This window comes from Carassius gibelio, chromosome A14, assembly GCF_023724105.1.
Source record: "Carassius gibelio isolate Cgi1373 ecotype wild population from Czech Republic chromosome A14, carGib1.2-hapl.c, whole genome shotgun sequence".
NCBI classification, from domain to species: domain Eukaryota; kingdom Metazoa; phylum Chordata; class Actinopteri; order Cypriniformes; family Cyprinidae; genus Carassius; species Carassius gibelio.
Genome location: NC_068384.1, coordinates 21,613,101 through 21,632,436, shown reverse-complemented (window position 1 = coordinate 21,632,436; position 19,336 = coordinate 21,613,101). Strand labels below are relative to the sequence as shown.

At 37.9% G+C, this 19,336-nt stretch overlaps 1 protein-coding gene and 1 pseudogene across 1 annotated transcript; one reads left to right on the top strand and one right to left on the bottom strand.

The window, feature by feature from the left end:
- LOC128026848 (myosin heavy chain, fast skeletal muscle-like) overlaps positions 1 to 19,336 on the bottom strand; it is a 250,397-nt pseudogene that overhangs the window by 205,421 nt on the left and 25,640 nt on the right.
- On the top strand, positions 491 to 18,179 carry cysltr1 (cysteinyl leukotriene receptor 1). Its single transcript, XM_052614080.1, has 2 exons — positions 491 to 624; positions 14,908 to 18,179. The coding sequence occupies exon 2, from the start codon at positions 14,922 to 14,924 to the stop codon at positions 15,978 to 15,980; it is 1,059 nt and encodes a 352-aa protein (XP_052470040.1). The 5' UTR covers positions 491 to 624; positions 14,908 to 14,921; the 3' UTR covers positions 15,981 to 18,179.

The window sequence follows — 19,336 nt, the reverse complement described above, 5'->3', positions numbered from 1 at the left end:
CTTTCCCGTGCATAATAACACCGAATTAACATATATATACACACATACACACACACACACACACACACACACACACACACACAGTCACCAGGAAGAATGCAGGCTTACACTGCAGCAAATGTGCTCTGTGAGAAAGACAACTTAGAGATGAAATTACCTGGCTTTTGCTGCTAATTATTTATTATAATTACTTTATATAAAGAAAATATAATAAATTGTTAGCAGCAAAGCCAGGCAATTTTATATAAAACAAATGCTTTCACTGTGAATTGCTTTAATTTGGAGAATGCTTTAATACGAGTGTATATAAAATGTATTCTATAAATCTGCATTAACAGAGTAGAATATTGAAGCAGTTGCTTTTTAATGTCTTTTAAATGCAAAATAAATGCTATTTATTTTTTGTACTGTACCCCGTGCATCCATTTTCAGTTAACATTAGTTGTTCATTAAACCTGACGCGCCTCGAGTCTCTCCGTTTTGCAGAAGGGAGGCGTTGCTTGCGCGATCGTTGTCATATACTGAGTTTCTCATGCACAACTCAATGGAAAGCTATATGTGAGAGAAAGGAAGAAAACGTTTCATTTCGCTGTGACTGGACTGATCGAAGACGGACGGATAACGGTTAGATAACGACGCTTTATTCATACTGCTCATTTCTCACCAGTCAGTAGCATGTGATGTGGTTTAAAAATGTTTTTATTTCATTTTATATCGATGCGTGAATTGAAAGTTTGTATAAAGTCTACCTTTGTAATAATAACAGAGCCGAGTCTACTTTAAAGACGATCTAATGTCGAATTAATTTTAATTTAAGTAATTTCCTTGTTTGCATAGGATATGCTCCAATGACCTCCTCTGTCTTGTATGGTTCCCAACGCTCCTCAGAATATCTTGTTTGTTTCGCTAAAGAAAGAAATGCGCACGTTACCGCTGGTGAAAAAGCAATAACATATAAAATAATTATTTGATGGTTAATTTGCTTCATTTCAAATAAATATAAGATAAGCACTTAAAGCCCATGGCACTGTATTGACATAGTTAATATACTACTACTAATAATAACAAATAAATATTCTAAAAGGGAATCTGATTGACTTGAATTGGTTTAGGGGATACACACACACACACACACACACACAATTCCCAGCTTGCCAATTATCTGATGACCATGCTTTGTAACTTTGTGATGCTTTTAGTAAGGAATCGCACATTGTGGATCAATAATTGTGTTTTGGTATTTTTATTCATTTATAATATGCCTATTTGTTAATGTCATATTAATTGAATGTATTTTAATTTAATAATATTAACATCCACTTGGATTACACAGTTTTAACATAAACTAAAACTGACTTTTGTGATTTTTCAGTAATACAAGAAACTATGAAACAACATATGTAGGTGAATAATAAATCATCACAATTATCAGGTTTACATCAATAATTCCAAATTATTGCATTTAAACCAATTACATTTAAATTGAGTTTTTTCCACATTTAACCATATTTAAATGATGTTCATACTCTAAAACTGCATATAACGACTAGTTTTTTGTTTTTTTGTAAAAAATAAATAAATAAATAAATAAATAAAAATAGAGGGGACTGAAAATATTTGAAATTAAGTTAATTATTTTATCAAGTTTGAGGATTCTTTATCAAGTTTTTTGAGGTGATTCTGTGTGTCCTTCTAAAAGGGATACTGGGACAGTACACAAAGACACCCGATAACCAAGTGATATGAGTCTATATAATTCAGAATACAGAGCTGCACTGGAGCTAAAATTCAAACTACAAATTTTGCAGTAAAGCAAGGATTCTGAGCTAGGATGCAATAAAATAACTCTTGTGCACTTCTCCCTTTGCTAAATAAAGTCCTCAGACATTTATAAAAGTGTGTGTTATGGTGCTGTGCTGATTAAATCATACAACTAAGGGGTTATCCAATTAAACAGTCTTGAATTATAAATCCACAGAGCAACCAACATGGAGAAATACTGAAGCTGATGTACAGACACACACACAAAAAAAAATAGCAAAACCGTAACTGGCTAAGGACTGGGCTGCATTTCCCAAAACCTTCTTAAAGGGATAGTTCACCCAAAACTGAAAATTATGTAAAAAAACATGAAACTAGGACTTTATTCAGCATTGTCTTCTCTTCTGGGTCTGTTGTGAGCGCGTTCAAGTGTAGTGATATCCAGTACGTGAACGAATCATTTGATTTAACCGGTTCTTCATGAACCAATTAACCAAATCGAACTGAATCGTTTTAAATGGTTTGCGTCTCCAATACGCATTAATCCACAAATGACTTAAAATGTTAACTTTTTTAATGTGGCTGACACTCCCTCTGAGTTAAAATAAACCAATATCCCGGAGTAATGCATTTACTCAAACAGTACACTGACTGAACTGCTGTGAAGAGAGAACTGAAGATGAACACCGAGCCGAGCCAGATAACGATGCGTTCACTTTGATAGCCGTGATCATACAGTAATAGTGAGCTGACAGGTGCGTCAGAGCGTGTCACGAGGGAGCGCAAAAATTCAAATATACTATCTTTTGCCTATCTTTCATTATTTTTTCGGTGGATCACCTCATTCTGTTTGTGACACTGTAAACTGCAAAACCATGCCGTTTTTTTACTACCAAGACACAGTTTCCGACCGTGAGTTATTCCATAACGGAAGCAAACAGTTCTGTTGCTGAAGAACTGAGACGTAAACAAAGGAATTATGATCCATATTACAACGTTATTGCTTCGTTGGACTAAACGTGCTTCATGAGATGTTGTTCAGTGGACCCTTACCTTTCTAACTGAACCGGGATTTACAGCTGTGGATGTGTTTATGACTCATTATTATGACTGATCTGGTATGTACAGCGTTTTCATTGCTTATGTTTTTATGTGTACTGCTTACACAAATGTAGCAAATACAGTCTTTATAAGCGTTCCATAGATCCATAGATACATAGATTGTCAAGATTAAATTTTCCCGTTTCATTTCATCTATTCATAAACACTGATACATGCAAGTTGAAAGGCGTTCAGGACGAGGGCGTCTTTGTGCTGGCTAACAGGTTAAAGGGGATCTGTATCTGGGCTCTAGTTGTCCTGGTCTCCGCTGTCTTTCAGGGATGTAGAGGTCCTTTCTAGGTGCTGATCCACCATCTGGTCTGGATACGTACTGGATCCGGGTGACTGCAGTGACCCTCTGATCTGGACACAGACTGGATCTGGTGGCTACGGTGACCTCGGAATAAGAGAGAAACAGACAAATATTAGCGTAGATGCCATTCTTCTAATGATGTAGCAAGTACATCGGGTGTTATGGGAAGTGTTCCCGGTTCCGGTTTACCTAATTAATGCAGCCTAAAAATCCTTTAACGGATTTGGATATTAAAAGCATATTAGTATGTTATGTGTAAGCCAGGTTAAAGAGATGGGTCTTTAATCTAGATTTAAACTGCAAGAGTGTGTCTGCCTCCCGAACAGAGTGTGTTCACTGCTCTGTGTGTGTGCACTTCGGATGGGTTAAATGTAGAGCACAAATTTTGAGTATGGGTCACCATACTTGGCTGAATGTCACATCACCTTTCACTTTTTTTCCACTTTCAATATTTTAAAATCTATACGATGTTTGATAGGGAGCCAGTGCAGTGTGGACAGGACCGGGCTAATATGGTCATACTTCCTGGTTCTAGTAAGAACTCTTGGTAGACTCTAGTATACCATGCCATCTGTGTGCAAAGGCTGCTTCTTTAAAGTTGGGCAATTCCAACTTTGCAAGGACAGTATGGTGCTTCCGACTCATCTCCTGTATGTTTAGATTTTTAAAGAATTTGCCACTGGTGATTCAAATACGAGTTTTGAGCAGTGTAGAGTAGCGCTTGATTTTTTTACATCTCTGTCATGCTAATTCCAGCACACAGACCACTTCTGAAACTTACCAAGCTGGTTCAAAAACTCATTGCCACCAAGCCTGCAGCACCCCCCTCCCCATTTCTGTAGAGGAAGTTTGCCACAGCCATCTGGGCCACTGGCCTGTGGATCACCTTGAACTTAAAAGACTGTAAAGTGAGATACCAATGGCTGATCCACGCGTTGGTATCTTTCATGCAGTGGAGCCACTGGAGGGGCGCTTGGTCCGAACAGAGAGTGAATTTCCATCCCAGAAAGTATTAACACAGAGTGAAGATGGCCCACTGAATGGCCAAACACTCTTTTTCAATGGTGCTGTATCTGATCTATCTCTTTGAGAGCTTTTGAATTAATTAGAGCACCGGCCACCCCTCTCCTGCGACCACCTGAGACAGGACAGCACCCAGCCACGATGCGTACGTCTGCAACAAAAATGGGAGATCAAAGTTGAGAGAGTGCAAGAGTGGCCTGCCGCACAAGGCAGCATTTACATTGGCTAAGGCCTGTTGGCATGGTTCCATCCACTTGACCGGATCTGGTGCTTCCTTTTTGGTGAGATCAGTCAGTGGACTGGTGAGCTCCGAATGTTTACGAATAAACCTTCTATTAGATCCTGCAAACCACAGGAACTGTCACACCTTTGACATTCATCTGGACAAGCCTTATGCTAAAGACTTCCACTCACCCCTTGCTTCATTTGATCTCAAATGACTTACTACTACAAGCAAGCACAAAGCAGGCAACCAACTTGACTTAAGTTACACACGTAATTGTACTGCAGATAACATTCTGGTAAAACCTCTACATATCTCTGACCATTTCTTCATTAAGTTTAACCTGTTAATCTGCAGATGCGGACATCCTCAACTCCTCGTGTTCACACATGTGAATATTTATGAATAATTAAATGAAATTGTACAAATATAATCTTGACAAACTATACAGTAAAGTCGTGGCCCAATGGTTAGAGAGTCGGACTCCCAATTGAAAGGTTGTGAGTTCGAGTCCTGGGCCAGAAGGAATTGTGGGTGGGGGGGGGTGCATGTACAGTTCTCTCTCCACCTTCAATACCACGACCTAGGTGCCCTTGAGCAAGGCATTGAACCCCCAACTGCTCCCCGGGCGCCGCAGCATAAATGATGAACACTGCTCCGGGTGTGTGCTCACAGTGTGTGTGTGTTCACTGCTCTGTGTGTGTGCACTTCGGATGGGTTAAATGCAGAGCACAAATTCTGAGTATGGGTCACCATACTTGGCTGAATGTCACGTCACTTTTTCAGTATATCATTATAAAGATCTAAGCCTCAAGCATCGACAACAGATCTCTGTTTTTCAATGGAAAGCTTATAAAGAATGTATTTGCTACATTTGTGTAAGCAGTACACATCATAACATGAAGAATGAAAACGCTGTACATACCAGATTCATCATAATAGTCATAAACACATCCACAAGCTGTAAATCCCAGTTTAGTTAGAAAGGTAAGGGTCCACTGAACGACATCTCATGGAGCACGTTTATAATTATAATTATAATTATAAGTTTTATAATTGGAAAAAAAAAAGAGGAAATATGCAGTGGTATGTTTAATGACTAAATAGTTTGTTGAAGCCTTCAATACAGTTGGTAAATATGTTTTATATTTGGGGGGTGTTTGCAGGAATCTCATTTTTCATTATATCTTCTTCAGATTTGAAATAGAAACTCATGAGAGTTTCAACCCATTACTTTTCTAAATTGCTCCAGGTCTGATTTCTTGTTTGTGTGTATATGTATATATATATATATATATATATATATGAATTCAGTGTGGTAAAAAAATTTCAAGGCACTTCAGTGTCTATAATTTTTAATTTCCCTTTCAAGGGAAATTCAAACTGCGTCCTCCAGGGGTTGCTATGGGGAACACCTCATTACATTGAAGAAATACCGGCACGACTATAAACAGGCACCGGGAGAACATGTCATTCTTTTCTTCATCTGAAGCTTGTGTCCAAAGCATGGCAGGGAGCTAGAGGACTGTTCTGTTTGAAGCTTGCATCTGAAAGAACTGGTCAGAACAATCTTTCTGTCTATCATGGCGACTACTAGTAAGCGTTTGACACACCCGATGACACACACAATCGTTGCATCATTTTTTTGGGTGAAGAGTAAGCATGCAATGTCTTGATGTCATTGAAAAAGCTCCGCTCTCGTTCGTCTCTTTTTTTTTTTTTTAGAAAAAAAAAGGGTAAAAAAGGCAGCCATCTGCTTCCCGCTGTTCAGGACCCACCACTGTTGTGGCATGGAGGAGAATGAGCTTGTGAGAATTTCAGGTGGATCTGCTGGACTTGCCATGAAAGTGCACTAACAAGGTGACGCCGTGAGGCCACCTTGATGAGTGTTATCTTTCTGACCATAGTCCTCCAGCTCAGATGAGCCTTCCATTTCTCCCTGATCTTCATACAGAGATTGAAAAGAAATGAAAGAGGCGATGTGTGAAAATGGCTATGAGAGAATGCCCTTATAGAAAAAGCTCTTTTTCTGCGGGGGAGACATCATCTCTTAATTTCCCTCCTTGCCATCTTAGCCCTTTAAAGAAATACATCTTGTTAAATGGCAAGGCATATGATGCAGCTGGTCAGGCTGTGCTTTATTACACCTGATGGTGGTGCTTCAAGCAAATCAGACTGATCTGCTAAGAGACCTGGATAGAGACAAGGGCCTTTTTCCTGATCAGGTAGCCGAGCTGTGCCACACCACGGATCTCTCTCCAGGCTACCAAGCAGGCCGTTTCCACCATGGGCGGGAAACCTATAATAAACATATGTTTCAATATAGGTTTTGATATAGGTTTTTTATATGTGACCTATATAAAATTGGCTGTTTTCCTATATTATATGTACATATATGTACATGTATGCACACATATATTTGTACATATATGCACACATATATGTACACATATATATGTGCAAACATATACCTATATAGGTAAATATATGCACGTGTATATATGCACCTATATGTTCACCTATAATAGTAAAATTCATATCTGCTAGGCAACATTAATAAAATGTAGAAATGTAGAAATGTACAATATTTACTCAAGATCAATCAAATAGTACAAAACAAAAAATATAGTACAAGAACAAAAATAAGACAAAAAACCTGCTAGGCAAAATAAATAAAAGTCCAAAATATAGAAATGTACATTTATGTATTTACAAGAACAAGCAAATAGTACAAGAACAAACATAAAACTAAACAGAAAAAAAAAAAAATCTTTATTATTCTTTGAAGGTCTGTCATGACCCGCCTCCTCCTCTTCCTCCTCTTCCTTCCTGCACTATCCAATGACGTTTGATAGGGTGTCCGAGATTTGTATTTTTTCCTCTTTTTTTTTTTTCAGCGCACACATTTTTTTGCGGATAGGCATTTTCATCCACACGGTGTTTTGGAAGAGTGAAACCGATGTTTTGAAACCGGGTCCCGGAGTGATTGATTTGAAAACGTCGACTTTGCTTTTCGTCTGGACGGCGAATCCGTACATTTTCTGAAAATATGACATCAGCCCATGTCTCGCCCCTAGTCAAACACCACTACACCACGTTACAGCAACAAAAACCTGAATGATTGTATTTTTTAATAACTAACATTAACACGGATTAATAAATGTATTGTTCCATGTTCGCTTGTGTACCACGTGCAAGGTTTATCAGCAAATCCATGTCTTATTCTCCATTTTTAGTGTATCTCTGTGGCAGCGCCACATGCTGGTCTGGCATGTATACTACATCGGTTTCGTGTGGACGTGGATATTTCTTGAGACGAGGGAAAAAAAAGATCGGGGGTAAACTCCGTCTCCGTGTGGACGGAGCCGAAGAAGTAACGGGTACTTACGGTTATGGATAGAAATGTAGCGGAGTAAAGAGTACAATATTTGCCTCTCAAATGTACTTGAGTAAAGTCATGAGTACTCCCCAAAAATGATACTCGAGTAAAGTACAGATCCCTCAAAATTGTACTTAAGTACTGTACTCAAGTAAATGTACTCCGTTACTGTCCGGCTCTGTATATCATGCTAATATACTGCCATAGTTAAATTCCATAACATGCCAATTACATGTGATACCAATTTCACGTGTTCGCACATACATTTTTTTTTTTATTTTATTTAACCTTTATTTAACCAGATGAAGCATCTACCAGATAAGCATCATGTATGACAGTCAAAAATGAGATATGAGCTACAATATGACCAGATCCTGCCATTAGCTATATAGAAGTCATATATTGTATGTATAGGGCTTATATGTGGATATGAAGAGACAGGAGACCTATATTTCCTGTATATGCACAAATATGCACCTCAATTTTGCCTATATCTGGCATATATACGCACATATGCAGTATATATATTATCATATATGTGCATATGCAGCATATATGTGCATATACACTGCATATAGGTTTCATATATGCGCATATATCCACATATAGGTTATTTCCATGTGGGTATGGTGACCATTTGGGGGTGGCGGAGAGACATCGGTGGATAAACCTGGCAGACATCGTGAAGAAAGAAAATACATTCTTCTCGATGCTCAGGTTTCGCCTTCTGATATTTTTGGTATTTCCGTTGAGACGGTGATCGAGAAGTTCGGGGAGAAGAAAGCGCGCTCCGCTGCATTCAGACCCTTCGTTCCACAAAGGTCCAGGTCTGAGCCCAAACAGCAAAGGGGTCCTGGCCTGTCTCGATCTGAGGATCAATGACAGACACAGAAGGCTAGTGTCACAACTTGCGCTCCTCCCCCACCTGAGGGCAGGGGTAAAAGGAATTGTGGGTCACGAGATAAGCAGAACCTGTGGGATATGATCCAGATGAGGCAGCGTTCTCGTCTGAATCAGAGTGATACCGAGGTATCTACTCATTCCCTCTAGGGATTTTTAACTTCTGCTTTTATCCTCCTCTTCCTCATTCCCCTGTAACCACCAGCTCTCCACCTAATTGAGGTTAGGTGGAAACCTCTAGCACAACAGTCTCCAATGCTGGAGAAAGCAAAAATTTGAGAGCAAAAAAAAATCACATAAAGGTAGAAGTAAATAATGATGATGGTAATAATAATAATAATAATAATAAATATGCACCCATTTGTAAGGAAATAATTTTTTCTATCCAATGCTGTCACATTATGTGACAAAAGAATGACTCAAAAGACTAAAAAGATGAATTAATAAATTCTTTCCAGCTCAGACAGCATAGGTTTAGTTTTTGGGTCTGTCATGTGATGAAGGAAAGACTCAAACCCGAAGACTTGTCAGATAAGAGGTGACTTGAGCTAATCATAGACCTGAAGACCCAGGTAAATAATTAATTAATCTTTTCGGTTTCTTATAGCATTATAGTTTTGTATTGTTTGTAGTGTGATCAACGTTTGCGTAAGTCCTAAATGTATTAGGGAAGTAACACGTAACATTTTAATTATATTTTGCTAAAGTGAAAAAAATAAATAAATAAAATAAAAATAATTTTTTTTTACTCATTTTACTGAATGAGACTCAAAGGACAGAGTGAGTAAAATGATCCGAACTTCTAATCACTACCGTGGACTGAAGTAAGAGTGCGCAGCATGCCAGTGATGTCACAAATGTGGAATTCAAAGAAATAAAAATTTTCTTTTGCTTTTTTACACACACAAACACACACACGGAGTTGTGCTGCTATTGCTGCAGTGAATATGGTGAAAAACACAATCACACACATGCATAAAAAATGTCACGGACAAATATTGTTAATCTGTAAATCAGTATGTGAATTCTTGCAATGAGATTTGCACACCTGTAGAATGTTTTCTTACATAAATATTTTTTTCCTTGGATGCTTTTTGTAGCAAAAACACATGCATAACAACAATGGCATGAATCTGCTGCTGCGAGTCTCAAAGCTGTTTTTCACGTGTAAATAACAAGTTTTGCATGCCCTCTCTGAATCTCGCTTTCTACACTGCAAAATTAATTTCTTGTGTACATCGTTTCTGCTGTTTATGATGACAATTTTCGAGAGAGGACAGCTGGTGTGAGGCCAGAAATTTTTAAGTGGGTGGGCCTACATAAAACTGTGTGGACAAAGTGTAGCATAAAAAAATGCATATCAATTTGCAAACAGAAAATACAGTACAAAGATTCAATACACAATACTACTAAAGCACTGAATAACTTCATTTTAATTTCAACATACTAGTACATTATTAAAATTAAGTGTTTTATCTGTTAACCATACTTAAGCTAACGAAAAGTTAAAATTTTAATAGTCAAAAAAGATTAATTAATACCATACCAAAGGTATTTCTCATTGTTAATGTTAGTTAAGACACTGCCAAAAGTTAACAAAAGTTTACTGTATGTAAAGCATTACCTTAGAATATGGGGCTTTCGCAGATGATCTCATAATCAAGTTTCTCAGTTTTCGCTTAAAGGAGAGGTACGAAGATATCGAGGACCACAAAGAACGCCTCTATTTATTGTATCAAACACTGTATATGGCAATATGATGCTTTAAACATGTTTGGCTTTAAATCCATCACCCGCTAGTCTGGTGTCATTTGTAGGTGGTCTGGATCCAGTGCTAAGACTTACATTTTGTTTGTTTTTTAGTTTACTATTTTCAAATTCATCTTTCAAATTTAACACTATTTTCAAACATGCATGTCCTCACTTCGTTAACATAATTGTTTTGACAAGCGTATGGTAAGCACTAATAGGAAGAGGTTAAATAATTAAAATGCCTGTAATTGACCATGAAAACTCACCTTAAATATATTTTAAAGCACATATATTAATTTATAGTGAAACTATACATTTATAATTATTATATTTTAATAAATAACATTCATCTGGAAAATTACGAGCTTCTCACTGGGTGGGCCACAGCTGAAAATGGGTAGGCCATTGCCCAAAAAATGCCCACCTGTAGCTTCGCCACTGGTGTCCAGAATACATTCAGTGAGTGCATGATTTGAACACAACTGTAGCATTCTGCTGACTTTTCTTCACTAGTGTTTAATCTGCAAACAACACTTTGATTTCTGTGTGTGATTGCTTAAAATGCCTATTAACCTAACCTGAATAAAGAAATATGTGAGCAGATCTTAAACGTATGTCACACTTTGATAAACACTTTTCATTCATTTTCACTTTAATCAAGGAAAAATTAAGAAAAGATTGGTTAAATGTGCCATAGAATGCAAAAATCACTTTATAAGGTGTTTGCAAAAACAGTTGTGTGAACACAGTCAATGTGTGAAATCATGTAATGTAATTACATCATCAATGTAATGAATAATCATCTAACTGCAAGTCAAGTATTTGATTGTGAGAAGTGAAAGAGGAACTATGCGGGCTCAACTAGGACCCTGGGCCAAATGTATTTGATTGAAGAGGATTTGAAGGATATTTTTGCAACAGCTGGTGTTACAATCATCCTTCAAGTTTTAAATAATTCCATGTAAATGCAAACATTTAATAAAGAAATATAGATTTTCAGATGTACCTACCTTGTCAGACAATGATTTATCTGGTGCATGTGCATCGGCGCAGTCTCAGTCAGACAATATTTCTAACCGATATGCACTGCTTCAGTCAGATTGCGATCGGTTTGCACAGTCCTGGTGAGTCGATCACACCTAATGCCTGATGCACATACGGTTTGTATGAATGTCATTACAATATTTGATGTCCTTAGATTTGTCACAATAACGATTAATGTTTGTGTGGGAATGACACATGCCATGGGAACGTGCAACAATATCCCTGATTTATGACTGATGATTCCACTGCATGTCGAGGACTACGCCACAAATTATTTATTGTTTACGTCGTTCTGCTGTTTATGATGACGATGTTCAAGAGAGTCCAGTCCAGTGACCCATGATCTGAACACAACTGTAGTGTTCAACTAGTAGTGATTATTTTTAATGCCAAAAATACCTACCCTGATGCTGGGGAACCCTGCATAAAATTGCATTAGGATGTAGTTTAACTGAGAAGGGGAATTGTGTTTGCCTTATATGCTGAAGCGCACGCTCTCCCGTGGAAAACAAACCAAGCAGACTTTTCTCTTTTATCGGAGGGCTCGCGTTAAAAGAGCACTCTATATTGATAGCTTCAAGCAAAGACCTTCTTAAGTGTGTGGAGTGGGGAAGGATCGCTTCCAGAGATAAGAGTAGAGAAGGGTGCTCTTTTAAACAGCTAAAAGATCAGCATGCACCTGTAAAGCAGTACGCCATATGGTCAGAATTCTAATTTAGGCAACAGCATAAGCCCTTGAAAGATAACATTTTAGCATTGATACGAGCAAAATTTACGATCTGTACATTTAGGCCCAATCCCAATTCTATTTTATACCCCTTCCCCTTCCCCTACCCCTCCGCCTACCTCTTCCCCTTGTCCCTTGAAATAGAGTTTCAAGGGGTAGGGGAGACAATATTCCCCTAAGGATTGGGACACCACTACTATGACATCACAGGCCATAAGACGTCGTTTAGCTCCTTCAATACACACACATACTGGTGTGCATTAGAGACTTTAATTATCATTCTGTATTCATTAGCTGCTTATCTCTCTTTCTCTCCCAAATAGGCAATATTTGAGAAAAGGGTTTATAGATTTTTTAATTATTGGGGGGATTAGTCTACGGCAATTATCACCCTGTTCAGACATATGCTGTGTAGGGGTGGAACGGTTCACAAAATTCATGGTTCGGTTCGATACGATTCACTGGTGTCACGGTTCGGTTCGGTACGGTTCAGTACGTTTTAGATACAGCAAAAAGAAAAAAATGTATTAAAACTAACAAAGTATGCTTTTTGTTTTTTTTGTTTTTTTACATTGAACAATGATGGAGCTATTCTTTACCCATCTTCTATGGTGCTTTCTTAGCAGCATATTGTATAAAACAAAAACAGCTCCTTATAAAAAAAAATGAAAATGTTATATTGTTGTAGTAGTTATGAACAAATACATGTTAATTGTATCGTACTGCTCAGGAAATTCCGACACAGTACAGTACTAGTCCATTTTGATTTCCATGCTTGTTTGGATGCCCCGCTCAATTGGTAAAGTGCACCCAAACACCAGACCTGTTGGTTATTCGAGGATCTTCTATTTCTGGTCTGTTAAACGCATTGGCCACCTCTGCTCGCTCTCTCAGCGCATACTGAGTGAGCGAGCGCCTGACTGAGTAGCCTAACATAAACATATAAGTTGGTGTTTTTTTTCTTCTTTGGGGGTGTCAGGGGCGTTGCCTGTTACATCGTTTGGGTTATTGGACTACCTTGTTGAACGCATCTCGTTATATTTCAAATTTTTTAATTTATTTTCCAAATATAATTAATTAGTCCAACGAACCGTTCGGTACATAATGCGTACCGCGTACCGAACCGAAAGCCTCGTATCGAACGATTCAATACGAATAAACGTATCGCTACTCCCCTAATGCTGTGGCACTATCATGCAGTCTGTAATGATATGACGTTGGCAAATATTAGTGATTTTTTTGCTAACATGTCTTTGAGTACCATGACCGTTAATATGAACTCACAATTGAATGTAACATAAAACAAATGAAAACTTTTTGTTAAAATATTTATGCCAAAAAAGCTTACATTTACATGTCTTTTTGTTCGCTGTAGCAACCATGTTTCCGAGATAATTCATACCCCTTCGTTTGAAGTGTGGTCCTTAAAAATCTTCGTTTGAAGGGCTATCTGGCCCTTCCCCCGTACCCCTTCCCCTCCAACCAAAAGAGAATTGAGACACCCCTACCCCAACGGAGGGGTAGGGGAAAGGGGAAGGGCTAAGGGGTAGAATTGGGATTGGGTCTTAGTATCAGGCACTTGATCGATACACTAGTTTGAGCAACAGCAGGACCCTGATTTAACCCAGTGTGTTGGAGTATTCAGATAAGTTTGATGAAAGAATCCCCAATAGATGATCCTGAAGCAGCACTCCGTTGATATCGACAGCCTTGACCATGGATTAACGAGGCTCGTGGGTATATTTAACTGGTAGTGTTACCGGTGTGGTAATATGATAGCATGCCTCGCAACATAACTGAACAATTAGCTTTGTACAATAAGCAATGTCTGATGCATGTTCGCCAAAATAGCACTAGGCAATAAAATGAAATAACTTTGCTTAGCTTCCTGAAGACGTCCAGAGATGAATTAAAGGTGAAATTGCCAGTTGTTCGTGGATGCTTTGATTCTTGTTGAATATCTAGCTTCTTCCAGCGGCGAAGCAGATCTCTTGTAAAGTTGTGAGTTGGTCGTATTAGTACAACTTTGGGCGATGAATCGCGGATAAAGTATATATATCAAGTGCTCGCTCATATCAATTCAGTCCATTGCTTGACAAACAATGCGCAGAATTCGCTAAAGTTCAAGACTTGAAATCTGGTGAGATACTCTGTGGGAATCCTGCCATATCCTGATTTTAATGCTTCCTATAGATTCGCCGTCTGATAGTTCCTGAGCGAGCAATAGCTCTCGCGAGCAGTTTGAGCCATTGAGCAAACTTACCGAGCAGTTGTGCCACGTATATATGTCCCGTGTCTATTAGGAGAGTAGTAGTGATTGGAGCGATTTGACAGCTGACCACATCAGCTGGTCACAGCCTATGCCTCAGTGGCCTGACTGAACTAATGCTGCGCTCGATTAAATGTAGATCATGTACTCATGTAAGAGACACTGTGTGGTTTATGCTTAGATAAAATGTTTAAGACTTGACGTTAATTTAGTGTAGAGATATGATCTACTAGAAATTAACTTGTGCTGCAAAGGTTTGAAACTAATTTTTTACACAAATATAACTTTTTTTCTGGTTCATTTGTGCAGCAAGATTATTTATTTGGAAATACAGTACAGATTTGTACTAGGAAAAGTATATCAATATGTTATAGGAACTGAATATTTATATTTCTTTGTTTCTTTCATATTTCAGGCACCAGTGCAAGAATGGGTCCATCTGACATAACACCTTCAACGGTTAATAATACACAAGTGTGTGCATCAATCGATGACTTCCGTAACCAAGTCTATTCAACGGTATATTCTATAATCACCGTTTTAGGGCTGATGGGCAATGGCTTCGCTTTGTATGTGCTCCTTCGTACCTACCGTCAGAAATCATCTTTCCACATCTACATGCTCAACTTGGCTGTGTCAGACCTGTTGTGTGTTAGCACTCTGCCACTACGGGTGCTTTACTACGTCAACAAAGGGCAGTGGAACCTGGGGGACTTTCTCTGCCGTTTGAGTTCCTATGCACTGTATGTCAATCTCTACTGCAGCGTCTTCTTCATGATGGCCATGAGTTTTACTCGCTTTCTAGCAATTGTGTTCCCGGTGCAGAACCTGAGGCTAGCCACCGAGAAGAAGGCATGGATAGTTTGTGTGTGCATTTGGGTCTTCATTTGCACCACCAGTTCACCCTTCCTCCTTTCCGGACAGCATACTGATCCAAAGTCTAACAAAACCAAGTGTTTTGAACCACCAGAAACGCCCAAAAGCCTGGATAAACTTATCATGCTGAATTACTTTTCCCTGGTTGTGGGTTTTATTATTCCCTTCCTGGTCATCTTGCTATGCTACGCTGGCATCTTGCGCACTCTACTTAGAAACACTAACAGTGCTAACAAGCAGCGTTACACACGTAACAAAGCCATTCGGATGATTGTTGTGGTGATGCTGGCTTTCTTGGTTAGTTTCATGCCCTATCATGTACAACGCACAGTGCATCTCCACTTTAAAAACCGTGAAAATGCTAACTGCAAAGATACTATCTACATGCAGAAGTCTGTGGTCATCACTCTCTGCCTCGCTGCTGCTAACTCATGCTTTGACCCAATGCTCTACTTTTTCTCTGGAGAGAACTTTCGTCATCGACTATCCACCTTCCGAAGGGTTTCTGGAAACTTCATTGGAACTCGCAAAGGCTGCCGTGCCGTCCAAAGCTCCCCACCTGTGGAGGAGAGTGAATTGCAAAACTGCAATGGTTCAGACAAACTTGGGTAGAGGCAATGGAAATGCTGAATCTGTCAAGGCAAAAGCATATTTATTGAGACAAAATAAGTTATTCATTCAAAGTAGTATTAAGAAAAAATAATAAGAAGAAGAGGTTCTTCTGTACTACATTTGAGCATTAAGACTGTTAAACGGAACTCTAGATATTGTGCATGGTTCTGATTACAAGCAAGAAAATATACATTCCAAAATTTTTTAGAATACATTTGCCATTAAAAACATACACTAGAAATATAGACATTTTTAAAACACACATCTCGTAATACGTATAACTGAACCCCATAGTAAGTGTTTATTGGATTAACTATCTGTATTTGTTAATTATTGATTTCAGAAGACACATTAACACAAACATCATATAAACAGACTGCATTCTGCATACTGTATTCATTGTGAAATATATTCTTAAAGTAGCGTTTTTGGGATGTATCAGTGTAAATACAAAATTAAATTTCTTGTAAAATCTGTATCTTTTAAACAGATGTAAATGTCAGACAAAGCTCTGCAGAAAAAGTGCAAGAAGCGCGAGAGGCCAGAATCAGCACTTCAAGGACCATAAAATGGGAGACACTGTCAATGTGGCACCAGCAGGTCTGGGCTACAACTGATTACTCCTCCATAGACAATCATATAATTTAGGAAAATGTCCTGTTACATTGTCATTTTTAGGCAGTCAACCCAAGACAAATGTGTCTGAAGACATGACAAACTGACTACTTCTTTAAGTCAAAAAGGAAGTTGATTCCCCTCATCACATAGAGCTTGACCACCTTTTGATCTTTCTGACCTTGAACACAGGACTGAATTCCTCTTCAAACTACTCTCCAAGTAGCATAGTGACTACCTTTACATATCTAAATGCACCAGCTCATTCCAAACAATATTAAGAGGTCTTACATTTAAACACAATTGAATTGCATAATTCTATGTTATATGTGTAACACACGTTTGACTTTCATGTTTCAATCACTCACTGTTCATTCCATTACTTTGACTAATTTTGAATAGTGTTTAACAGAGGTCTTTAACCCTGCCCACTCTCTTGCTAAGTTTATTAATAACCTGCTTCAAAACAATGTAATTTTCAAGTGGTCCTGAGGAGATTTATTAGTTGGTTCAGGTGTATTTAATAAGGGTTTGAGCTAAACTCTACAGCACTGTGGATCTCCAAGATGTGATGTTTGGAAAGTGTGTGAATTTCCCCAAATGTTACTAATTTCTCTGTAAAATGGGTCATTTTCTCATTACAGAATTCATGACTTAATTCTACACTGCAAAAGCAGGAAAATTAGCAGCCACATAACTGAGAAGATAGTAGTTCGAACTGCGTGGCACTTTGCAGACCAATCGGTGTGTGACTTCAAAGTACCGCTCTCTTATCACTCTTGTGGTATTTGATGATGAAGAGCAGCTGCGCTTCAAGCCGAATGTGCCTAATGAATAGTACCTCAACAAATGACATCAGAAAAGCCTCAGGTCATTATATGGTCTATTACTGAACCGATACTGAATTGTCCTCATCAGCATCGCTATGCATTGTAGAAATTTGGACACCCCTGCCTAACATGTCTAATAATGTGAGTGGAGAAGATCATAGTTAAACCCTGTCAACCAGCAGAGTTTTAAAACTCATGACATGAATGAGTAATCAGTATAGTCAGAGAAACCAAATCTAGTCTGAGTCTCAACTAGCACAAAATTCAGCATCATCAGCCATCCATTCTAGTCTCATTTTACTCTACTTTCATTTACTTTAGTTTATTTTCCTTTCTGAGCCTTGTTTTCCAAGTTAGGTTATGTTGTCTTTCCTCACCTCAAACTTAAACCTCCCTATGAGACTGAGTCATCGTCCATGACTTCCCAAGACTTTACTCCAGATGTGACCAAAACCTCCAACAAATGAGCAAACCTGGGAAACCCCTTTCACAGAATGATTTAACAAAAGGGTATCCACATTCAAAGTTCCACCCCATAATATGTAAATATTGAATTCATATTGTAGCTGAACTGGTGTATTGATATAAGGTTTCATAGACTCATTGATAACTCAATGACAGGGCTAAAATAATGATGGAAGGTTCATTCGGGTTAGGTCTAAGAAACTGCATGTTGCTAGAAAGTTAGGATTTCATTCTTTCACTTCCCTCAAAGCCATCCTTTCTTTCTTTCTATATTTGTGAATGCATGTGTCTGTGTTAGATTATTCTACATGTATAAGAATAAATTAATAAAGAAAGACCATTGGTATTTAAAGAGAAGTGTATTTGTTCATGTGTGTCTTAAAAGTCCATTGATCAATAGATGGATGATTATTTGTATCCTAAGACAGTGATACTGTCAACATTCCCTGTATATACAATCATTAATTCCTTTAGAGCTGAGTTTCCCTTTCACAAAATTTAAAATATTATGTCATATGATAATTCATACTTGAGATGAATGAATGAAAAATTGCTCTTATCACTGATAAACATGCCACACACACACACACACACACATATATGTGTACCTGACAAGTACACATATTTATAGCATGCTGTTCATGAAATGGTATTTATATTATGAAGTTTGAGTATATGGATTGGAAATTGGAATTTATGGCATAAAACTTGAATTGATTGAATTTAAGCATGAATATATATGATTGGAACTCTGAAAATGTTACATTAAAGTCAGAATATATGTAATGACAGTTTGAATATACTGTATGGGATGGAATTCTGAATATATGGACTAAAAGTTTGAATATATTGAATGAAAGACTGAATATATGGAATGGAAGTGTGAATATATAGGATGAGACTTGAAACTGGCAAGCGGATGACTGACATTTCAGAGTTCACCGTTGTTTTGAAACATGTCAATGGTATCTTACTGAAAAATAAGTAACACTTGCTTGAACAGCACCTTTGTGTAATTAAACTATGCGTATGGTAATTTCACGGCAAACTGATGTCATCTGAACTGTAATGTGCTGATCTAACCACTGGAAAATGCTTGTAACTCATGTAAAAGTTCTTCAGACTGATACAGAGCGGTTCACAATAACGGAATAGCACACATTTTTGACAGGTGATTACTTATGAATTACAGCAATATTACCTTTACAATGTTACCTTTACAATGTTTATATTGTAAAATGTTTTAGATAGCTGTATGTCTGCATATTTTATGCATACAGAATTCTGTTGTATTTCGTTCTGGTTTCAGGGATTCGAGTCATAGGAAGGAAAGACTAAGGACGTTATTTTAAATATTATTCATCATATAGATTTTACAAGTATCAAGTTTATTATATTTAAATAGAACCATAAAAAATGCTTTAGGCTGCTACGAGTGCTGAATTG